Source organism: Lepisma saccharinum, chromosome 30 (genome assembly GCF_977018435.1).
Source record: "Lepisma saccharinum chromosome 30, izLepSacc3.1, whole genome shotgun sequence".
Lineage (NCBI taxonomy): Eukaryota > Metazoa > Arthropoda > Insecta > Zygentoma > Lepismatidae > Lepisma > Lepisma saccharinum.
The window spans coordinates 22,404,389-22,430,839 of NC_139258.1; the positions used below are offsets into that span (position 1 = coordinate 22,404,389).

Sequence of the window (26,451 nt, forward strand, 5' to 3'; positions counted from 1 at the left end):
CATATCGTATAATACAAGGGTTGTTCAAGGTTGACCAGGACTTTCGTGCGTAAAATATTAATGAAACAATGTAGCGCTGCATTACTTCGGCAGGACAGACCATGATTCCTTGCGAGTAACCATGATCCTTTGCGACGCATTTGGCGGATGCCGAATAGTATAAACAAAGATGGCGGCAAGTAGTGTATCTGTTTCTGTGGAACTGCGGTGTATAATGAAATTTCTCGTGAAGGAGAAGGTGAAACCTGCTGAAATTTGGCGTAGACTGCAAGCACAGTATGGTGAACAAACACTGTCACGGGCAAGAGTATACGAATGGTGTCAACAGTTCAGTGAAGGACGGGAGTTGGTAGCAAAATGAACCGCACGGACACGTTCGCCCAACTGCAGTCACTCCGGTGAATATCGCGCGTGTTCAGCAAGTTATCCTTGAAAATCGGCGAGTAACAGTGCGTGACGTAGCGCATACAGTCAATATCGGTGTTGTACGTGGGGCCGTTGGGAAGAAAAGACCTGGAATGTTGTCGAAACATGTCATTCTTCTCCATGACAATGCCAGGCCACACACGGCCCATTTGACTCAAACAACGCTGGCCAACTTGCATTGGGAGGTTTTACCACACAGTCCTTACAGTCCAGATATAGCCCCCAGTGATTTCCACTTGTTTGGGGCTCTTAAAAGAGCATTTGGGCGGGACGCAATTCGAGACAGATGAGGAACTCAAGAACGCTGTCCTGCAGTGAATACGACACCAACGTACATCTTTCTACGCCAAAGGCTTCACGAAACTTCCACAACGATGGCAACGGTGTCTGGATGTTCAGGGGGAATACTTTGAAAAACTGACATAGTTTGGTGCCTCTATGTATGTATATTTCCTGTCTAGAAATAAAAGTCCTGGTCAACCTTGAACGACCCTTGTACACATATGTTTGTGGGGGACGGGGTGTTTGAAGATTAACAACTTTCTCCCCCCACCAGTTTTCAATGATTTCGCACCCTGCTTTCCAGTTCCCCAATCTTACGCCGCCTCCCATATCTTTCAGCACCCAAGGCTGATACCTCAACATGCATGTTGCGAAATATGTAATATAGATAATATATATGAGGCATGTCACCAAAAAGTATCACAGTGTATAGGTTATTAAGGCAAACAACATTACTTAATAAAATCTGTTCTCTTTGCCAGCTAGTTTCGATGCTACAAACCTTCGAAATACTGAATTTTATTTTGAATACACAAGCAGTATGATAGTCATTACTCTGAAGAAAATATATGGGCTCTGAATAATCAGGTGGATAATACCTTGAATAATTTGAGCAGCAGTAAATTGGGTTTAGGCAAAATTTTCAATCTTACCAAAGTCTTGAACGAGACCAAGAATTTGACACATGGCTGCATACGTGCACATATTAAAAATGGCATTTTTTAAAGGGTTTGTAGCTTCTGAAACGATGACTTAATAAGCAAAACATTCTAAGAAAAGGTATAGTCCTCTGCATCAGTGTATCTAACCTGCAGTCAATTATACCGAGCTGTGAGAGATTCTCCTGAAGTTTGTGACTTGCAGCCTTTCATTGTGTTCACTAGCGATAAGAGGAAATTCTTTCTTGCCAGTGCTGGTGAGAAATAAAAGACTCTTGGTGGGGACTGTCAGCAGTGACTGATTAAGGTGGGTGCTATTGATGCTGCAGCATTAGGCCCATTCCTGAAATAGGCCCAGATGAAAACATACGAGAATTTTCCGAAAGCTGAACAGTTTCCTTTTGCTATATTAACCTGAAAATAAATCTTAGAATGAAATTTGGAGCCCCAATTTCGGACGCCTAGACACAGCATTACTTATTATACAGTTACTATTATTCTTTGTGCTGCAACGTAACTATAACATCCAGTGGCGTAGCGCAGTTCTCTGGGGCCCCCTGCAAGTAAAATATTGGGGGGGGGCCCTCACTGAAAAAAAAGAAACATCGAGATGATGCCAGAGTGGGATGGACACGCAATAGAGGCACCCCCTCCCAGTTGTAAAATGAATTAACTTTAGCTCTTCCTTTCCATTTTTTGTCATCGATTTAGGCTATATATCAGTTTAATAGTTTGTCGAAACTAAATCAGGGTGGTCTGAATCTGTGATAAACAACTGGATGAAGAAATTAGATATATTTTCTCTTACTTAAACACGGTGGCACAGCCAGGATTTTTTTAAAGGAGGGTGGAGGCTTAACACAGCCAACTATTTTGTTTGTGATCCTTTGTATTTTTTGTTCGAAATTTTTTTTTTAATTGTAGGTTACATATAATACACATATATTAAAAATATACTGTTTGGGAAAATTGTTTAAAGGATAGTAAACACTCCTTTTGTGGACATACAGGTGGATGTACCTTGAGCCAAAAATGCCATCTTCTGGCTATGCCAGGCCAAGATTCAACGTAAAGGCCGTTCACATTACGCTTATAATACTAATAGTGAGTTATATACTCAAGCAAACTTATCATTTCAGTTATGGGGGGTTGAACTGGACCTCTAACTTGTCGATGGTGACCTAACATCACAAGGTCAATTGCAATCTGCTGGGAAGAAATAGCAACGGACTCAAGTCTTGAGAGATAGAAAATTAAGCAGCGACTGGATTTTATTCACTGAAAATTTGTCACTCAATGAAACGCCGATTCGAGGGATTGGAGCACTTCGAGCACAGTACACAATGTATACCCTGAGTGGTGGAATTTGGGCTACTGGACCTAAGGGCAAAGGGAAAATTGCCCCTGGGCTCAACATCTTGAGTTTTTGGGCCCCTTTGAAGTAAAACATAAAAGGCGTGAGTGTTGTGGGAAATTTATCTCGGATCTTATTTCAATCTCGTACTGAGGCTTGGGGCCCCCCTTGAGAATATTTGGTGGGAAGTTACATTTTAAATATCACGTAATATAAAAAAGGTCATAAATTATCAAGTTTGTTTGTTTAGGTATTGTGTAACAATAAGGCATCGACCGGTTGAGCAATTGAATCTTTCTACTAGATTGACAACTGTACTACACTACACTACACTACTATTACGAAAACGACGTAGCTATAAAAGCATGAGATAAGAGAAGTTTCCTATCGGTAAGTGCGACGTAGTAAATTTTTCACCTTGGAAGTTAGTTGTACAGAAAAAATCGAAGGTATTTCATTGTTAGGTTTTGACGCGACCTCACATTGTGATATTGTTCATACTGTATTTTCTTATTTCTTGAAACAATAACTGCACAGCTTCCATAGCTGAAAGTGCATTTGCAATGCCTTGCTGCTTGCCTTGCAGACTCTGGGTAAGATTAGCCAGAGCACTGAAAACATCATTAGCAATTTTCAGGTGGTGGTGAACAATCAAACAAGGCAGTGCATTGCTTCCCACCTCCAAATTTAAAGGTTGACAGGCTGGCACCATGGTAAATTTAGTTTGTGCATCAATTGCCATTAACAAATATATTGAAGTGAAAATATTTTGAATAACTGGAATTTTTCGTTGTCCGAAATGGAACATTCGAATTAAGTTCAGAGAAACTAAAAGATTCCATTAAATAGTTTTATTGTCGAACTAATTTAGACCAAATTTTACATTTTGTCAAAAAACTTGGACAATCGAACCAATACTCTCTATGATTATCTATGACATAATTTATTGATAAATGTAAATGCTACATATAAATTAACGTGTAAAGTTTAAAAAAAATAGTAAGCTATTTAAGAGTAAAAGTTTTGAAACTTTGTCATAATTTTTTTTTTTTTTTTGAAATTGCCAAGCTGCAGGTTCCACAGGGCTGTGAAAGTTTGTATTTTACAGTAAGACCCTGTGTAAATGTATTTGAAAAAGAATTCTATATATCATTAATACCGTGCGTCCATTTCGATCTGCAGCCGAGAGATCGGGAGAAACGTGGCGGGCGGCGCTGACGGAGATGCCGACATTTGAGGCCTGTAATGCCCGCTTATTTTTGTGGACATCTTGCAAAACGAGCACTAACCTGTGTTATAACACGCAAAAGTTCTTCTGTAATTCTTCCAAGTTCCACCCTTATATACACAAATAAATACGCTTTAGAAATTATATTAAGAGCCACAGATAATACTCTGTAAAACATTTTAATCATAGTTTTGACCAGTAACGTCCTGCTTAAGTTTATATCCTTGAAAGAGTTTTGTATCGATGGGGATCGTTTGGAGGTTTCGAATGTGCAACACTGTATCAAGATTACGCTGCAGACGAACCGTTAAAAGCTAATGGTGTTCGTGAGCTTCCTTGCAATCCGAAATCTCCTAGCTCAAGTTTTTTGTTTCTTCGCGACTACAGAGCTGTGAATATAGTGGCAGGCAGATGTAAACCAAGAGCGTGTTAATTTCGTACTGTGCGTAAGAGTGTTATTCTTGGTTACTTGCCGTTACTTGTTTGTGTTATTGCAGTGTGTATGTGTGTTGTGTCAGTCAGACGATTGGAATGCCAGCCGCAAGGTTCACGTTAGAACAAAGAATTTTTATGTATGACACTTACGTGAAAACAGACTCGTGTCGAGACGTGTGTAGGCAATTTGTACAGAAATTCCCAGGCGTTTCACCTCCACATAGAGATACGGTTAGACGTCTTGTCCTTAAATTACGAGAAACTGGATCGTTAAATTTTAAAACACCTAAGCAAAAACGACGGATTCTAACCGAAGCAAAACTCGATGAAATTGGTGCAGCGTTAGAACGTTCTCCAAACAAACCTCTACGCCATGTTTCACAGGAGATGGGCGTGTCAAAATCATCAGCACATACAGCCACTAAGCTACTAAAATTAAAACCATACAGAGTTTCTATAGTGCAAGAATTACGGCCCCCTGACAACGTAAGTAAGTAGAGTAAATTTCTGTAATTGGGTTTTGCAGAATATTGTAGATGGTATTGTTGATCCACAGTTAATAATTTTTTCGGATGAGGCATGGTTTCACTTGCGTGGTCATGTTTGTTCACAGAACAATAGATACTGGAGCACTGAAAATCCCCGAATAATACACAAAGTTCCGTTACACGATGCAAAAATTGGTGTGTGGTGTGCTGTAAGTGCCAAAAGAATAATAGGGCCTATATTTTTTGAAGACACAATAAATTCAGAGAGGTACCGCACACAAATACTCGCGCCGTTTTTTCAGTTGTTATCAGATAATGAGAGACAATATGGGTATTTTCAACAAGATTCGGCCACAGCCCATACCGCCGCTGATTCTTTGGATGCTATAAGGGAGGTGTTTGATGACAGAATAATTTCAAGAGGTTTATGGCCTTCACGTTCGCCAGATCTTACCGTATGTGACTATTATTTGTGGGGAACCTTGAAAAATAGAGTCTACCAAAATAACCCTCATAGCATCGACGAACTAAAAGACAATATAAGGGCAGAACTAGGAAGAATTACGGAAGAAGAACTTTTGCGTGTGAATAAAAATTTCATCAAACGATGCCAGGAATGTGTGAATGTAGGTGGACATCACTTTGAACAAGTCTTATAACACAGGTTAGTGCTAGTTTTGCAATATTTATATAAATGTCTGCATATGTCCATAAAAATATGCGGGCATTACAGGCCGCAAATGTCGGCACCTCCGTCAGCGCCGCCCGCCATGTTTCTCCCGATCTCTCGGCTGCAGATCGAAATGGACGCATGGTACGTTCCTATTAACATAACCCACAGCTCTACAACCCGTAAGGGCCTAGGCCTATCTTTCGATTGCCAGTCTCCCTCCCACAATCCTACCTAGAGGTGCGGAGATCTTCAACTGTTAATGGGGTGTCGTGGGGTCAGTACGTCGAAACCTCAGCCGTTATAGGAGATTTACGAGACTGGATTACGCTACTCATCCCTAGCTCTCCAATTTTTTCATGGTTTAAGATTTCCTATACACAGGCTGAAAACCCAGAGAATTAACCCAGGACGACTCGAACCCATGCCATCCTGCAGTCTGAGCTCAAAGGACAGTGCCTTAGACCGCACGGCCATGGAGGAGGACACATTGTTCCTATTACTATACATACACATAATTCAGCCACATCAATTTCCATTTTTGTCCTATAAAGAATCAAGGGTAACTGAAAAACAACACCAAGTTGTTTCTAAATATTGTATTTACATATGAAAAATCACCTATAGAGTGTACATTGTGATAACCAACACTGCCACTATAATGCAAGTAGAAGAGTCCCAAGCTAATCCACACTACGTTCATGGATTATACCTGAGCATTTCAACCTATTGAAAAAAAAATGTAAAATAAATTTATGTACAAGTTACAGGTTAATTTCTTAATGATTGTCTATAAAAATGCTTCTCCATCTGGGTACAGAACACTAAACACAATAAAAAATTACTCACTTTAAGTATTTATTTTTATTTTTTGTGAATATTAATTCTGCATTTCACATGACATATAAAATAACATTAGTAAGACTGAGGCACATATAAGGCTACCATTGTTAAATAGTGAAGGCGTGATATGAAAAATTAGACCGAATATCTTTTTTTTTTTCCTTTTGTAACATACATATAAAATCTGAAGAAAAACCCAACACCCTACATTAAAAAAAATTCTATGATAAACTTAACATACAAGCATAGTATCTACTACTACCATTGAAAAAGTTATTAGTAAAAAAAAAATCAGAAAAATAATACCAATCATACTTCTGCAATATGTAATACTTTAAAAATTACAAGTTCATTGTATCACGTTTCTCACTGTGATAGAATCCGAACAGTAATTGCATGATTGTTTTAATTACATCGTAATCACTTGATCAAACACGAAATTTCTTCATTGGTTCTCATCGAATTGTACACGACCACAGAACAAAAGTCTTTCTCAAGGTCACGCAAAGAATTCATATCCATCATAAGCATTTCGCTTCACTCTTGTGAGTATTAATACTACATGTTTTAACTCTTAAAATAGGATTGTATGTACACTATGTTGCATGTATTTCTTCCCAAACATTTATAACAATAAAAAACATATGAATACAGGAACAGTAATTGTATATATATATAATATGTATATTGCATATAAACTTGATAAATATAAGGAACATTGTGTACAAAAAACAGAAAAAGGCACTCAATCACTAATACAGTATTGCTTTCTTACTGCAAGAACAGTTTTTTTTAATTGCTTCTTTTGGTCTAATCTGCAAATTAAAAAAAGGCGCAATATTGGATGGAATAGAGTTTGAGTATCAATTATTATCTAGATATCATCTCCCAGCAACAATATCTAAGTATATGGACGTTTTATTATCAATATCAGCTCTTCCTCAAACTTTAACACCCATATTTAGTTACGTCACGTAATATCTGGTTACTAAACTATTAAGATAATAACTTCGAAAGTATGTAACAAGTTTGTAACAAGCTTATAACAAGGCTGAGCTACATTCTAGAACAATACAAAGGGTATGTGCTTGTGAAATAATTTACTTGTTAGGAGTGAAAATCAAAATTGAAATCTATGAAACCTTCAATATGAACAAAGAGCACTATCAGAATTTTAACCTGATATCAGTCGATGCATATTAAAAAATAACACATTTACTACATGTATCCTGGATGTGACAATATTTTAATCACTTTAAACTGTTTTAACGGCACGTAAGTAGCAATACCTTCATTGTTAACTTTTCTCGGGCACCCAAATATATCTACTTGCATCATGAAATACATATTTGATTTATTTTTCTGTAAGCTGACATTGGTTAAAGTATATATAAAATATTTTGCATCTGTATTGGGAAACATTTCCCATAAAATCTACTAATTCTATGAATGGACGGACTATTTGAATAGTTCCAGCAATAGCACCTCGATAATCTTTATCTTCAAGCTGTTTATTGTTTACAGGAGAGGGGAATATAGGCACATAAATACATTTTAAAATATGAATATGGTACAAGGTTTATAATAGAGGTAAAGCACCTTTGTGTTATTGCAGTGAAAAATCTATGGTTTGTATTTGCAGACCTGTACATATTGCACAAATGAACGGTTATGGTGGGAAACGTTAATCATATGAGCATAAAAAAATATACAGGGTGTCCCACAAAACCTGTAGATGGCATATGGATCGTTCATTACAGACACTGATATGTGGAACACCCTGTTTTATTGCTGCCAATTAAACAGCTGCCGGAATATAGCCCATTCATAATTCCATCAGGCTAGAACAAGATGATTGTCATGCTGCAGCTGTTCAGAATTCAGCTTTTTAAACCTGACAGATGGCACCAAGTGTTCAATACGCACTTCTGTTCCGCAGCAGTCCTATTATTTTCATTAGCATGTATAGATGATTTAAAATACCAGAATATTTACTAATTTTTACACGTGGACCTGCAGTGAAAGTTTTGTACTATTGTTATTCCTGAAAGTGATTTTTTACATGCATGTGTGTCTACGCAAGTCGCATGAAACTCCTCTGTATTTGCAGCACAAGTTTTCCCCTATGATTGAAGCGGGGGATGTGATTAAAGTGATTAAGTAACAAATGAGAACGATGACATCGATGAAATTATGAATGCGCTGGGGGGGAAACAATGAAAATTTTAATCAAAGGGTTTCTAAAAACAACACGAGCTTCATCCAAAAGTATGTACCTAGTTCTGAGCAAAATATGACAAGGCAAGTCTAAACACACACGGCCATACTGCAGTGTTACTGTTTCACTCAACAAGTCATGCTTTGAAATATTGAAAGACTAAAATTCAAAAGGATAAGAATGAAGAAAATCTAGTTAAATTCCCGCTGAACCGACAGTGACATCTAGTTTGAAATTTGGCAGTTAAACAAGAAACAAAATAAGTTTAATTCCATTCGCTATTGCCGTATGAGGGATAGCATTTGCTATGGTAATACTAAAAAGAAATACTGGTCGTGAGCATTGCAAGTACTGAAACACTCACTGTCGGCTTATTTTTTATCTAACAACAGTTAAAGATTCGAAAAACGTAAAAGACGATCCCATATCATTCTTATTTAAGAGATGGAACAGTGTTTGCTACATTACATATACATAACTGTAATGTACGTCTCTCATGCATGCTGTAGGGATAGAAACAATAGAAATTACTCGCTACTTCCAAAAGAGTATCTTCAAATACAGAGTATCATCCCGATAACAACCACTTGTGAACATACATTAGTAAAAACAATAACATTTTCCTTCGACTAACTGAAGCATCTCTTTGTATCTTTGTGAATTACAAAAAGAACATACCTAAAGCCTGTTCGGCGAAAGAATATACTTCAAAATTCTATTCTTGTCTTTTCTGTCGAAAGCCAGGGAGGGTCACTTCAAGGGCTGAACCAATCGACTTGGTCCAGTTGCCGTGGTGAGGGGAAATTATCATGGTATTCTGCATTGCCAATTTTTTTGTTTCGAATAGTTTTTGAAACAGGTGGCACCCTCCACAAAGCAAGCACAGCAAAGTCTAATGGTTGCCGCTGCGTAACAAGGGAATGGGTCTTCGATTTCCTGCCTCTCTCTGAAATGCGAGTGAAGGGTGCATGTTGAAGCAAAAGGTGTCATGTATGACTGGGCATAAAAACAACATTGCTTTTCCCCCTTGGAACTGGAGGCAAAAAGTCTGGGTTTTCTGAAGTTTACTCTTTGGCCGGTCGGACTATAGAACATGAAATTTTCATAAGTTTGAGCAAAACATTTACAGAGTTCAATTAAATCCTTCTTCTGTAACAAATTAACAACATCCTACGCAAGATGAAGCTTGTATGGGAAATACCCATTTTAACATTACTGTAGGCACTTTGTAAGCATCAAATGTAAATTTTACTAATGTTGTTCCCTTCTGTACATCACTGCAAAACAAGGCCATCTTTTACACATGAACATAATAGTGACAGACAGATCTTTTTATCTTTACAATGAAATTCAATGGTAAAGAAGTTGTACATGATAATGAGCAACAGGAAATGTGACCTTCAAGTTGTATCAACTTCTTTCAATCTATCTTACCAACAGATATGTAGAGCAGAACCAATACAGTTAGCTCAAGTTTTGCAGCAAAACCCAACACTTATGTATAATTACTAGGGCTCAGATTTCTATGTAGCCAAAATATGTGAAATACATAGAAAAATCGCTGAAATATGTAAAAAAAATATATAAAAATATGTACATAATAATATTTTTCATAGTTTTGTTATAGGTTTGAGTGGATTTCTTCAAAATTCTGTTATATGACAGTGGCAAAAACTGAAGTATACATGTAGCCTTGGTTTCGGGCTTTATACCATGTCCCACAAATACATCTGCTTCACTCAATGAAAACTACAAAAACGGTGCAAATGCTGCACTTCATATAAAAATATGCACTCTATAAACAGAAAATATGTGAAAATACTAGGGCTGAGCCGATACCGATCGGAAAGTATCAGTTCGTATTTATTTACCGATACTTTTCTGACATTTTCATATTTTGTAGGGTCCACAAAAATGCCGTCTAATCCTAGAAATCATGCAAAATTTTAAATTTTCATTCATTTTGTACCAGCATTGTGGTAAAAAAATGGATTTTGTGTGTACCTACTAATTACTTTTCATATATTGATGTAATTCTAGATTATTTCAAAATAAGTTGATGCATATAATTACACAATAATATTAATCAATACTTTGAACAATTCTTAACTGTTACAATTTTCAATACAATTTTCCCACAATATTGGTTGGAATCGTTAAGACTCAGCTTCAATATAGGTATTGGTTCAGCCCTAAAAGAAGATATAGCAGGAAATTCAAATATAGCATTCCTAACACGGCACTTCAACATTTTTTTTTCTTAGTTACATACAAAGTAAAAAATTTGTAATTGCATAAAAATCCATGCCCTATTAATTACTGTCAGTGGTAGGTTTAAATAAATCATGTTGCTCTTGTAGCAGATCCTTGCACCTTCTTTACTCCTAGAAAACTAACACCAGTGCCGCTACTCACCATCATATCATAGGTTAAAATTACAAGAGCACTGATTTAGGGGTGGGGCATCAGTTATCAGTGAATGCAAACCTACAGACTGCTCCTCATGTGAAAAATCAAGGAGCACTGTGTGCATCTGAGAACTAACATGAGTTTGAAATAGTTAAAATAGTGCTGTAAGACACTACAGTGGCAGTACTTGCATAATACTCTTTAAGAATTGCAAAGATGACTTTAAAATTCCTGAGGAAAGTGAACGGTGTTTCAGAAATTCAAATATTTCAAGTTTTTAAAGTGAGTATAGGGAACTTATGTAATTTACTAATTTTCAGTACTGTGCTATCAGAGTATACATAACTTGACATCAAAAATTAAATTCAACACAGAGACTTAGAGAAAGACAAGGGTTGAAAATTTGTAGTTGTAATTACTCTTCAAGTCAATAACATTTCATCATTAAAAAAAATTACTTGAGCCATATTCAAAACTACTACAAAAATTCTAGTTTGGAAATTTCACTATGTTTGCTAATTCAGTGGAATCCACTACTTCCTATTGAATGAAAATTCAATTGTAATCAAATGTATTGTAAATAAGACCACATTTGCAATAACACTTCAATTTATGATTATTTAACTACGAAAACAGTAAAATTTACTAACAACAAACATACCCTACATATTGCACAATACTCTCAATTTCATTTCCGGTAGTAACTTCTACATACGGTCAAAATCTGCAAATGTTATCTCCTGCATCCTCATTTTGCAATTACTAACTACATAATCAGTTCCTGTTAAATTAGTGCAAATTGCTCAGCTCATATAAGAAGGATACAAGAAACATCTTAAATTCATGTAAATATGACTAATATTGGAAGATAACTAGGTTCTTATTATTAACAGCTGCTCAAAAGTACAATGACCATTTTTATATTACAACCAAATGGCACTTGATAATCATATGCTGTGTATTTAGTTGCATATCATTAATGTCAAGACATAACCTTTTAATGGAGGTTGTCGTATATGTTAATGACAAATTCAGTAAAATTTTCTGCTTAAAAAGCATTCAAAATCGACAAGTTTTGTTGACACTATGTTAACATTAACATACAACAGAAATAAAGCATACGTATCCATAAACCTTTCTCTGAAAACTTCAGTGTTTTCAGCACCTTGTAATTTAACACTTATCACACAACAGCTGCCCAAATGTTATTTCTATAAAGGCACGCAAACACAGTTGAGAATTTGCATATGGGTTTGCCATATATTTGTTTACACTCTTTCAATACTTACTAGTTTATCTTATATAAATGCAAGTGGTGTGTGTGTATATATATATATATATATATACACACACACAGTGCTTGTTTAAAAGGCAGCAGGCAATGGTACCCCATAATCTCTCTTGTTTTGTAGGATTAAAAGTGTTAATCGATCATGTCAACGAATGAAAAATAAATATATGCATGACTGCATGACAATGAATGAACTAATGCAGTATTTTAGGGAGATTTCAGGCAGAAGCAATGGTTGACGAGTGACACACTCCGCTTGGAAGCAAACCCTCGGTACTCAATGCAACCTTTTGACTCAAATATTTGACAAGCTGCATGTCACTGGCATGTTGCTCAGACTGGGCTGTTTTCTCAATACCGTGCATCATGTCACCTTGGTCTGTTGTTTGAGTCTACGTGGTGAATGTTTTGCTTTAGACTGAATGAGTTTGTGTCGATTGTCACTTCGGTCTGAAAGCTCCCGTATATTTAACTTTGCACCAATACTACAGAACACCTTTTCCTTTCCCTCCCAAAAGCACTGTATATATATATATATCTGTCAAAGTAGTATTGCATGTATGTATATGTGTGACCCGGAGATTGCTTACCATAGAAACAATTTGCAAGAAATGACAAATGAATTTAAGTACGATGGAAAAATCCTCCCTGCTGCTGCAGTTTTAAGTTAGCACAGAGAAGATTACACACATTTCTATGTTCCAAATAAGCTAGTGTCAATAAGAGCTTCTAAAATAATAATCACAAAAAAATTCTTCCTTGTACTTCAGTATCCGTACTTACTACAAGATGTTGTAGGCTGAACAATGATTTCTTATTAAAACAAAATATTGAAATGAAATGCTCTGGAAATTAAGTTTTTGGCTTGGAAAATCTTCCTTCTGCCCTTCTCAAATGGAGTTTTGAACCTTTTCCTGTATTTGGTTAGTAGTGGTGTGTGTAACACAGTAAATATGAAGTAACGTCAGAATATGTCAAATCTAAATTAAGCTTTATTTTTGTTTAGTGTTTACTTATCTGGTACAAGCCACCTAATCATCTACACTGTCATGAGTGTGGATAATATATATCATTCAATGACTTATTCAATGCTCACTATATTTTTAATATCCTTATTAATTTCTTGAGTATTATTGCTCAGACATGTCCTTTGTCTGTTTCTTTTAACTGTTTAAGTTGTAATATTATTTTATTGATTTTCATCAGCACAAGAAGAAAAAGTTACATTATCTATGATAAGCTCAACTCCTAGCAACTAAAGGACCACACACATATGTAAATTACATTTATAACATTGATAATCAGTACAACTAATAAACATTAAAAGAGTGCAAACAAATAAAAATTAAAGCAAAATCAGTAACAGAGTAAAAGACATAAAAACTCTTTGTAACTCATACAACACATTGTGCTCCTGAAGATCGGTTCAGTATGTGCACAAAACATGAAAATATAATCATGCATGCATGCATTTAAATGATTAAATAAGGACACAGACATATTACACTTAAGGAACTTCTAGACATTGCAAATATTTGTACATTCATGTAAAACTTTGTTGCATTCATTTTTCAGCCCTACTATATTCTACGAAAGTAATTATTAACGAAGGAAATAAATTTCCTTGCAAATAATCATTAACTGTGCATTTGTAGGTTTATCCTCGTAATTTAATCTTTGAGGTATTCTCCAATGTACCTCTTGTTACCCGACACCATTAACTCAACACCGACCCTTAAAATTTCGATTTTTAATAATCTTTATATTCTAAAAAAATATTGCTAATTACCCACACAACAGCAACGGCTGCTGCTGAAGTATTTTCCCAGGAGTGGCATACGTTTTCAGTGAGCACATTTTATTTTAAAAATATCATCTAGTTATAGTGAGCAAAACATAGTTTTATGTTATGTATACATGCATTCTCGTTTTTTTAAAAAAATCATTCTGCTGCATTTACTTGGTAGATTCAGTGTTTCTTGGGACATGAAACCAGAGTCTTCTGATAAAAGATGCAGACTGAACTAAAGCCATGTCAATACGTTGTCAGGTTTATTCTGGTTGATCAAAGACTGCACGTCATCAAGGATCTCACTCGAGAACTCCTCACTCAACTGAAACAGAAAATTATTGCAAATTAATATTACAGCAAGCGCCATATACATTCATGTTGTAAGCCATGACAATTTAACTGGGAATGACCTCATCCAGAAACAATAGGGTGGCCATACGTCCTGTTTTGACTGGGACAGTCCCGTTTCAGAGGTGTGTCATCCTGTTGATAATATTAAAAGAAACACTACTTGTCCCATTTTATAAAAGGAGTTAGCTTAAAATCCAATTCAAAATTTGAAAAAAAAAATATATATATATATATATATATATTTCATTGAATTTTTTAACACTTTGACTGCCAAGGCCAGATTGTCTGAATGACATCGTGGGGCCAAGTAAAATAAATTTGTGTCTCACTTTTCTTTTGTAAATTACTTTGTTTCTTCAAATAACGAAATTCAATCACTTGAACTATCAAGCTCGTCCAGTGTTGGATGCATATTTTCTGTTTCTTGGTCATACATCGTCAACAAAACATACAACAACAGAAGTGCTTCTATAAAATATTGCACGAAATGCAATCTACACGTTCAATCACACTGAATATAGTCTTAATTTCTTCTTCTTCCTTTACTTTTCTCCTTCTTTGTTTAATTCTTGCCTGAAATACAACAAATGTAAAAAAAGATGCCTTAAAAATGCATCGATTGTTGTATTGAAAATCAACAAAATAAAGTCATCATAAATAATCACAGAGCACTAGGTTTATTACTACAATGTTACGGCCATTTGTACGCCATTGTTGTTATCGCCGGTTGCTATCTAGGGCCAGGCTATGAGTATAGTGTAACATTCTGGAGCCAAAACAATATCTTTATCATGTTAGCAAATGACAAGTGAAACCCCTATAGGAGTATCGCAGCCTGAAGCAATTGCTGAGGTGAGACACATGAGTGGGAATCACGGCTTCATAAATGACGATACTTGAGAGTCTCATGGCAGTCAATGTGTTCACTTGTAACACTGTCGCAACACAGCAGGACTTCGTTTCAGGCACTTCATAGCAATCAAAAATTGTCATCAAGAACGTTCGAGCAGTCAGAAGTTTACTGTATCAGTTAGATCGCGTCACGGGTTGTTTGTTTTCTGTGTGTTCACTGTAGAACAGTGAATAAGCATAGCCAAGAAGCGCATATATAGTTTCAATGCAGACCTGCAACAAGAATTTAAATTCCTTCATCTTGACACAAACTCAAATGGCAAATTTCGCGTTGTGTGTCAGACATGTGGAGGGTTTTATGAACAGTTGGTGAAGAATAAAGTTGTTCTCAAGAAGATTGGTTCTGATAAATACTTCTGGCATTCCTCAATTGCAGTGTAGGACTAACACCAAGAGTTGTTCAGAAGGGACCAGAAACACAATATCAAACCGAGATTACAATTATTTACAATTATCATTTATGTGATCCAAACTTTAACAAATAATAATAACATGTTATAACAACAATAATTTTGTAATTTGGCCAGTATGGGGGGGGGGAACTGATCTCTTTGGGATTTTCCCTTTTTTGGTCAAAATATTATGGTCACCCTAAGATAGAAGAAAGAGGAAAAATAGGTATCACAGAGTTTTTATCAGGATTTTGGAAATCTTGGCATGCCTCAGGTGTTGCTTCCAATGCCAGTATGAATTTCAACAGTGTTGTTAGCAAACTATATCTCTAGAGGCTGTGATGCCCTGGACATTACACTATGATTCATTGTTATTTAGTTGAAAAGTTGAGTTTGTTGGCTTTAATTTTAACAAATATTTATGACGTTATGGACAACTAGTATCAGATAGAAAATAAACTAACCTTCATGTGCCAGGACCTGGCAACATTGAAGAAACTGATAGATTTATCAACAAGCTAAAATCACGATAGCAACGGGTTAATAGTGGCAGAAAAATGTCGAAAATAATAATAATATGTAGTTCAAAGTTTATTGCCCTTCCAGAGAATGCCGCCTTAAAGTAGCACTGACCGTGCGGGTGGAGGGGTTTGCGTGCTTTGTTGAGGCTGAGAGCTATGCCAGCGATAGATTTTCTACCAGCAGGGTCACCCATGCTGGACAGATCTCAGAAGAGAAGCCAGTCAAAGGCGTTCTGCAACGTCCCATCTTACCTATATATCCTATCCTAATATTCCTACCCTATTCTATTGGTCTGGTCAACGGCTCCAAAGGCGGAAGAAGATGGATTGTCACCTAGAGGAGCAATACCTCTTTAAAAAACCTTGGTAGTATCTTGTAAGGGCCCCTTGCCAGGGTTATGGTGAAGTGCTCAACGGCGGAAGTGGCGGAGAAGAAACTCTCGGCACGGATGGCGGAAGAGGCAACTCAATCTCACTAGAGTTTAAAAGTGAGGATCTGCTGCCTTGCAAATGGAAGAGGGATCTTCAAAGGCTAGGGGAAGAAACCCCAAAAGAAAATCTGGCAAGCCTAGAGGCCAGAAGGAGGCAGCCCCTCCATTAGGCTAGCCTGGCGTAGGGCCAATAACCCATCCAGAGTGAAACAACAAATATTCAGAGAAATCAAAGGAAAGAATATGGGCGGATTCATTCAAGGCAACAAGGCAAGGATAGGAGAACATTTGGAACATGGAATATTACTTCTTTAACAGGTAAAGAAACTGAAATAGTTGGAGAAATGGGGAAATGTAAAATTAAGATGCTAGGAGTTAGTGAAACTAAGAAAAAAGGAAATTGAGAGAAGATCCTGGATAAGAATTACGCACTTTTCTACTCGGGAATAAGTAAGAAAAACAGGGCTATGGAAGGAGTAGGAATTATTTTAGAAGCAAACTACAGAGCAAAAGTGATAGACTGGGAACCAGTGAGCTCCAGAATAATAAAAAGTAAATTTAGATCTAGAAGAAAAAGTAGCACTTATACAAGTATATGCTCCAACCCAATATGCAGAAGAATTTGAAAAAGACCAGTTTTACACAAATCTCCAAGAGACGGTGGATAAAGCCAGAGATATTACAAGGCATATTGTGATAATGGGAGATTGGAATGGTAGGATAGGAAATGAAGAAGAAAGAGGACATGGGAGTTTGGGAAGACCTGGAGATGAAAGAACAGTAAATACAAATGGAGAGCGAATTATAAACTTTTGTATAGATAACAACTTGCTCATAGGTAACACATTTTTCCCTCACAAGCAGATTCATAAAATAACTTTTGAAGCTGGAAATAGAGGAGCCAGAAGTACAACAGATTACTTTACGTACACTAGGACAATGAGATATGCAGTCCAGGATGTTAGGGTATATAGAAGTGCAGAGCTAAGCACTGAACATAGACTACTCATCATGAAGACAGGATTTAAAGAACCAAGAAGACAGAAAACAGAAAGATATACAAAAATAAAAGTAGCCCAACTATGAATCCCAGAGAAAAGAATAGAATTTGAAAGAAGAGTGACAGATGAATTGAGCATAAGAGAAGAAGATATTAATGGGGAAAATACATTGGAAAAGAGATGGAATGTGTTAAGAACAACTCTGCTTAAGAAAGCAGAAGAGGTTGGAATGGTAGGATAGGAATAGGAGGACCAAGAAAAGAACAAAATAGTGGGGCAATGCTGTTAAAGAGGAAGTTAAAAAGAAGAAAGAAGCTTGGAAAAAGTATATCAGAAATAAATCAGAAAATAACTGGAATGAATATGTACAAAAAAGAAATAGTACCAAGCAGGCAGTAAAACAAGCAAAGTTGGAAGCTTGGGAAGATTGTGGAAGAGAAACTGAAGACAACTATCAAAGAAATGTTAAAACAATTCTGGCAAACAGTCAAAAACCTTAAAGGGAAATATGGAGAGAATAAGGAATATAGAAGACAGAGAAGGGAACATCAAAACAGAAAAAGGGGAAGTACTAAAAGTATGGAGTGAATATTATGGAGAAATGTTCAAACAGAATCAAGAAATGGAAGAGAGAGAGGTAATGCTGAAGAGAGAGTACAGGGTGAGCGCCAAGATAGAAATGGAATAGAATTGTTTGAAGTAGAGTTGGCAATAGAAAAGATAAAGCTTGGAAAATCAGCAGGTGAAGATGAAATATCCCCAGAGTTTATCAAATATGGAGGAAAGGAGGTTATACAGTGGATGTGGAGAATATGTAAAGAAGCATGGGAGAACAACATACCAACAGACTGGGAGAAAAATATAATAATACCAATTTACAAGAAGGGTAGTACAATCAAGTGCGAGAATTACAGAGCCATATCCCTGTCCTCAGTAGCTATGAAGATCTACACAAGAATTTTGGAAATGAAATTACAAAACGAAGTGGAAAACAGACTAGAAGAAGAGCAAGCTGCATTTAGAAAGAATCGTCAGACACAGGATCATACATGTACACTGCGGCAAGTCATTGAGAAGGCATTAAATAAGGAAAGAGAAATCTGTGTGGCCTTCCTGGATCTGAGAGCAGCTTTCGATACTGTACCAAGAAAACAACTATGGGATGCACTGGTGAAAACTGGAACATCTCCTGCACTGGTACAGAGAATACAAAGTGTATGCAAAAGAGTGAAAGAAACAGTCAGATTAGAAGAGAAATGCTCGGATGAATTTAAGATAAAATAGGAGTAAAACAGGGAGACAGCCTGAGCCCCCTTCTGTTTATTATCCTAATGAACCAGATTATCAAACAATGTAAACTTTGACACGACAGGAGGAGCGAAGGGGAAAAATTCCACGTTAGACTAAACGGTACAGCCGGCAGCCGATGAGAAGATCGCTGAATGAAGGGTGACGGGGCATAGAGGGAAAGGGAGGGTCAGGTTCATTTGCAGAATTTAGGGGTGGTTGGGGAGATGGAAGTCTTGTTTTCTTCTTGGCGGGTCATTGTCAAGCTGACAGCACCTCCCCCACGCGAAAGAGTGGAGTTGCCTGGCAGTACGTCACACCTCTTCTGCCAGCGCTCTTCTCGTCGGCTGCCAGCTGTACATAACAAGCCTTGCATATTTAGTTATTGCCAGAAACACGAAATGTGAAACAACAAATTGTAATTATGCTAGCTGAAGTGCAAAATGAACCCTTAAAAACGAAATTTAGAGTTTACTTATCGATGCAACACTTTCTGAAGTCTGAATTACCCTCAGAGTTATGCAAATCACGGACAATTGATAATTCTGCTGTAAATATTTGAGAAGAAAAAATGGACTCCTTTAGAGGAATAAACTTCTGATAATTACATAAATGTACTATTAGAAGGGAGATGTTTATTTTGTGTAACATGTGAAGCCTTAAATTCAAATTTAGGATTTCATTCACCATTTAAATAACAAAATAACATTTTATATACCGTTTTTGATCCCAAAACGTGCTCAGTTTTTTTTTTACCGAAATCTTGATCATTTATTCACCATAAATAAGTGGCTCTATGTATCTTCCTTGATCACTCATTAACTTACTACTTAACTTTTCTGCCATTTGCCTAATTATAACAATAAGAATGATAAACAAGAACGTATATACACATTCAATACAGTAAATGGAATCAAAATCTGACAGAAATCAAACTCTTCATGTCCACTCAAGAGTTACTTTAGATATTCACATACTTATAATTATGTATTATTGTTGTTGTGTCTGAATAAATGGAAAATTGTTATACTAATCACAGGCTCAACTGGCGGCTGACATACTTTTTGCTATATAGCTCTCTCTGTCCACCAATCGTCTTCAGGGATGTGTGGCTCGATGAGTGTCAACTGAGTAAAAGCTGTAGGCATAGCATTGTTGCAAAGCGTACATCTATTTTTGTCCGTTGCTTTTATTATATTGTTTGTAAAGTGTTTGGGTATTTTGTGTACTATTGTACGGCGCTCTGTCCCCTGTTTTACATACATTTGGCAACATGCTGCATATCCGATGCTCATTTGTTTCATCCCACCAGGAACTTTCGGTGTCTCGTGAATCGAAAAAAGGCCCGATGTCAGTCGAAGAGAATTCAACTGATCGCTAATTCGTTGTTTTCCAGCTGCCAGGTGGAAATGCGATCAGTATAACAATTAACTTCTCACTCACATGGAATACAACTTTAGTTCTCTAGTCAATATTTCAGCTAATGTTAAAATATTTTTATATTAATAAAAATATAAAAAATATATAAAAATCTAAATTACTTATGACCAGTGAGTATCATCTGTTGAAAAATGCGACGTTTCGGGGGTCTTACTGCCCCCTCTTCAGGATTTCCTTGGGCACGAATCACCACCATGCTGCGTCAAGTTGTATCAAACAAGGAAAAGGGTGCAGGTTGAAGTGGTAAAGCATATTTTTGATAAAACTTGTCTTTGCTCAAATATATTGACCTTATCCCTTACTGTCTTACTTTAAAAAGGTGGAGAAGATGAAGTCCAAAGGAAATATAAATACATGGGATCACATATTTTAAAGGTGTTTCAGAAAAAATCAAAAAAGTAGTAAAAGAATTAAATATTAAGTGTGGAGTGAAGGCAACACGTAACATCGAAAAACACTTCACAGAATACAAAAGGGCAGGAATGGAAAGAGTTAAGGATGAAGAAGTGAAGGGAGTATATAGAATTAGGTGTGTCTGTGATAAGGAATGTGTTGGACAAATGGGAAGAAGTATGAAGGTGAGATGAAAAGAACATGATAAAGGCATTAGTGAAGCAGTACCTAGAACTGGATTATCCGAGCATATCATAGAAAATCAATACGAAATTAAGAAAAGAGAGGTTATTAGAAGGGAAAATAAAACCATTAATAGAAACGTATATGAGGCTTCCAATATTTGCATGGAAAGAAATAAGAAACTTAATAGGGAAGACGGGAATTTAGATGACATTTGGATTAGTATGTTTAAAAGTTGGGAAATAGGTAAAAATAAAAATGAAATAGGTTTCCAAGTCACACCGGAGGTCGTCCATGCAGCCCAGGTAATATGAGATTTTGACACGGAAATGACATAATGGAGAGGGAAGGTGAGCTAACTGGGAAGGAAATAGTCTGTGGCAGGTTCCTGCATTCTATAAGGAAGTAACAACTGTTGGCCACACGGCCATGTGAGGGACTGGAATTTTATAGTTTTAACTACTTATATACGTCTTAGTGGGGATTTTTTTAAAGTAAGACGGTAAGGGATAAGGTCAATATATTTGAGCAAAGACAAGTTTTATCAAAAATATGCTATACCACTTCAACCTGCACCCTTTTCCTTGTTCGATACAACTTGACGTGGCATGGTGGTGATTCGTGCCCAAGGAAACCCTGAAGAAGGGGGCAGTAAGACCCCCGAAACGTCGCATTTTTCAACGGATGATACTCACTGTTCGTAAGTAATTTAGATTTTTATATATTTTTTATGTTTTTATTAATATAAAAATATTCTAACATTTGCTAAAAGTGAGTAATTCGCACAATGCAAAATTTGAATATTTCAGCTGTGAATTATTTGTTGTTACATACCTGCAAAGAAGGCACCAAATCGTCTGTTGAATCAATATTGTCGCTGCCAAGTGAAGAAATATCAGGTCCATCCAGGCCCATCTCAGTAACACTGCCACCTTCTGCAAGAATAAATTAACCACTTATTACTGAATTCTATAGCCATGTAAATGTTTAATACATTCCCTGCCAGGCTGGTTTCACCAATTCCTTCCTACTTCGGTAAAGTGGTTATTGGACTTTATTTCGCAAATCTTGCTTTTTTTTCCTGTAAAAAATAAAAGAGCCAACACACTTTTATGTGCACATTGTCGTTCATGCCTTATGGGCATCATTGTGACTTGACTGACGATGCCCTAGGAACAACAAAGTGCAAGCCACATGCTTCGGTCAAAAGACCAACATGGATTGATTGGTGTGCACCAGATTCGGTCATTAGGACCAACGTGGCAGAAAACGTGTTAATTTGAATGACTTTCTAGTTTCGTTACATAGCCATTTTAATCTTGCTCTCTCTCTCTTTCTCACACACACACATACACACACAAACACTCACATTCAAACACTACTAACTCTCCAACTCTCTTTTTTCCAGACGAGAAGGTTTAAATGTACACGTATGGTGTAGGAAAATCTATAATTGAGATCCACTGCATGTTTGTCTGCATGTGCATTAGGGGTGAATCAATATAAAATTTACCAATAGCCAAACCTCTATGGTGGAGCTGTTAGCACAGCATGCCATGATACAAGAGCCCTGGGTTCAAATCCCAGCCTGGACATGGATATTCTTTGTGAGTGACCCTTCATCAATTTCTTCATTTCATCAATCATTCACATAATCATGATTAGCCAAAAGAGCAGAAAAGTGATGCTAAATAATAAAAATCAAATCAATAATAGATTCGATGTAAAATTGCAAATGTTACTTGAACATGTATGAGGTGTGGCTAGAAAAAAACCGGACTGTTGTTACAAAATCTTTTATTGGTTATTTTGTACAATATGAACACTATCCCCTTCAAAGTGCTCCCCTGCACTATCGATACACTGCTCCATACAAATCTTCCATTGCTGGAGATAGTACTGGAAATCATTTTCCTAAACCATGTTCATGACCTCGGTCGCTTTTGTTTTCACACATTCTACGGTCTTAAATCTGGTTCCTTTCAGTGCTGATTTGACCTTTGGGAATAAAAAAAAGTCGCACAGAGCGAGATCCAGTGAATAGGGTGGATGTTCTAGCACTGGGATCCCATACTTGGCCAATAAAGCCTCGACTGACAATGCCGTGTGGGCAGAAACATTGTCCTGATGAAGAATCCATGACTTGCTTTTCCACAAATCAGGTCGTCGTCTTCTTACTCGCCAACGAAGGGTCGTCAGCATCGTAATGAAATATTGTTGGTTGACAGTTTGACCTTCGGGTACACACTTTGAATCAATTCACCGACATTTGCAATGTTTGATTCCATTTTTGACGTGCAAGACCATCCAGGATGCTTGTCGTTCGCAATCACTTCTCGTCCCTCTCTAAACCTTTGAAACCATTCAAATACTTGAGTGCATGATAAACACACATCTCCGTACACTTCCTTCAACAAACCATAAGTTTCTGTGGTGGATTTTCTGAGTTTGATAAGAAACTTGAGATGGATACGCTGTTCCACTTTCACATTTAATTTCTTTTCCGACGGAGCACAGATGTACGGTTCACTTCGTCCACAAACTACAGAAGAACTGAGTGCCGCGGACCCTGGGCAATCACACAGCCGGTAGGCAAGATATCACGTTATACACCCATGCACCGCTTATCCTTGACGCGCTTGCCGTTTGTCGACAGCAACATCAATCCGTTTTTTTCTAGCCACACCTCGAACAAATTGGACGAACATTTTTACACAAAATATTCCCAGGAAAGAAACCCATTGCGAAGAAAAAGTGAAATATAGTGTCAGTTTCCAGCCATGAGAAGTGTTATGCTTGATAACATATTGTGATGTGCATATTACTCACAGCTATTTAAGAGAAACGACATTTCATACTAACACACGTAACTGATCTTTGATCTTTTTAACTCTGTGTCATGCTTGATTATATGAAACTTTAAATACATATTTATATTTTTAAACATTCTTCCAAATACTCACCGTTGACTCCATCCATGTTATCATCCATATTAGAGAGAAAATCTTCCGGTGTGTGGGGAAGACTGTAGCTATTGCCCATACCCAGGCCACTGTCGGCCGATTCCTGACGTGTGTGGAAATCTGTGGTGCCACTCAGGAATGGGTCCATCCCGGGTGACGGTATCTCGGTAGTTGGTGACGAATGGTCCTCACCCAGGGACTGCCTCAGTAACATCTCCTGCTAAACATTAAAAAGCAACAAATGAATAATTCAAATCTTGTAAACAGGTAATGTAAAATAATATTTTTGTTAGACTGAATTATTTATGTTGCTAAACTGGATACATCTGAAGAGAGGGATGGGGATTACAATGAAAGTAAGCTTGATGGATATTTTTTGATTTTTCCATGTAGAAGTAACATTTTGGAGTTTTGTCGTAAATGATTAAAGTTTTGGCACTTTTACAAAGAATTTTGCTGTTCGTTGCAGGATTAAAATGCTGCAAATTCCTCTGACAAAGCAGTGACCAGATTACAAAGAATAATAAAATGCAAATTTGCACTTCATTACTACAGTACATCGCTGAATGTGAAAAAAATATTGCTTGTGTTATGATTAGGCAAAACTTTGTATCTCTTTTCTGTTGTAATTTTTAAAGTTTTCTATTATATCAAAAAGTTTATTATACATAAGTAATAAACAATGAGGAAAAGTGCTGGGTTAAGACTTGGCTACACCTTCAGCCAACATTAGCGCAGCTGTTTCGAACTTAGTTTCCTTTTGAAAAACTGCTATGGTTGTTTAAAATCTGAAAAAATACATATGATTAGAATTGCTTTAGAGCGTTCAGGTAAATCTTGTTTTTGCTGTTACCTAGATGTTCTCAATTGTTTTGCGGATATGTAAGTCGAAACTGTCTAAGGTTTTCATTCTTAAAAAAAAAAATTAAAAAAAAAAATCATCAGAACTATAGTCCAGGAGCCTCCACAAACATCTTGAAAAGATCTGTTCACCAAACTTTCAATACTCACAGTACCATCCCTATATACATTAGAATGCCTCCTATTTGTAAAGCACAACATCAATAACTTCAATAAATATTGTAATATACATAATCATAACACAAGAACAAAGGCAAATATACACATAGACACCCACAGACTAAACCTATACAAAAGGAGTGCCAAAAACACAGGAATACTACAGAGCATTCCCTGACATTCACTACGAGACTCAGCAGCAGGAGGTCCGGCGTCAGCCTTGTCTTTCCCGGTGAACGGGGTCCGCGACAGTCACACGCTACAGTCTGTTTTTTTCGCTCTCCCTGCTTTCGTTCTCTTTCCCTTTCTGTTGACGTTGCAGACTGACGCCAGTATAATCCTCCCTCGGAAGTGGTGTTGTGTCGTGTCCGTGTGTTGAAGATTGTGGCTTAATATGGCACCACAAAAGTTTACATTACAACAAAGGAATCATCGTGTCGAGTGTTACTTCAGAAAGAGGAATTATGGAGAAGTGTGACGACGTTTTGCAACGAAATTTTCTGGTGTTCCCGTTCCACATAGGACCACTATATTAAACCTTGTAAAAAAGTTTAGAGTAACAGGGTCAGTTCTGAATAAAAGTGGAAAGAAAAACTCACGTGTACTTACTGAGGAAAAACTCTACGAGATAGGACAAAGGTTAGAACAGTCTCCTCGGAAATCTATCTGCTGCCTCTCACAAGAAACGGGTGTTTCAAAAACCCTCTAGGTCCCCCGATTTGTCAGCCTGCGATTTTTTTTATGGGGAAATCTAAAATATGAAGTATACAAAGACAATCCGCACATTATCCGTGAGTTAAAAGAGAGTATTGTATGAGAAATCGGGAGAATTACAGTAGACGAACTTGCATGTGTAAATGCCAATTTCCTTCGGAGATGCCAGGAATGTGTTGCAGCAGAGGGACAACATTTTCAACACCTTCTGTAGTCAAGGTTAGTACACAATATGAAAACTATAATTTTAATAGCCGACTCTACCGACTGTCGTGGACCCCGTTCACCGGGAAAGACAAGTGCTGACGCCGGGCCACTTGCCGCCAAGTCTCATAGCGAATGTCAGGGAATGCTCTGTACTATACAATAAACTTCCATGTGAAATAAAAGAGGAAAGAAATCTTAAGCTATACAAAAATAAAATAAAAAAATATCTCTCAGAAAAATCACCCCACAGCATAGAAGAATTTCTACAGCATATCTAAAACTACCTTCTCTGTCTCACCCATGAAATAATCAATCAGATACAATATATATATCAACATGTATGAAACTTGAATTAAGCATATATGCATCCCATATATGTAATCTAGTGGATGTAATATATATTTGTAACTCAATTATGCTGATCTACATCCCAAATATGTTATCAAGGGTATGTAATATATAATTGTAACTATAAGTGCTATATGCCATGTATGTCATCAAACCGATGTAATAATATATACTTGTAACTTTATTTATGCAG

The 26,451-nt window shown here is 36.8% G+C and overlaps 1 protein-coding gene across 5 annotated transcripts in view; it reads right to left on the reverse strand.

Annotated features, from left to right (window-relative positions):
• Positions 1–6,132: 6,132 nt before the first annotated feature.
• Positions 6,133–26,451, reverse strand: part of LOC145981867 (transcriptional coactivator YAP1-A-like) — a 196,692-nt gene continuing 176,373 nt past the window's right edge. For 3 of the 5 annotated variants that reach the window (XM_083115326.1, XM_083115322.1, XM_083115323.1), the window contains 3 exons: positions 23,970–24,189; positions 21,841–21,941; positions 6,133–14,417 (listed from right to left, as the gene is read on the reverse strand). In XM_083115326.1, the coding sequence (XP_082971452.1) occupies positions 14,328–14,417; positions 21,841–21,941; positions 23,970–24,189 (411 nt within the window). In that variant the 3' untranslated portion in view covers positions 6,133–14,327. The remainder of the gene's footprint in view (positions 14,418–21,840; positions 21,942–23,969; positions 24,190–26,451) is intronic. The other 2 variants (XM_083115324.1, XM_083115325.1) reach the window with 1 other exon arrangement.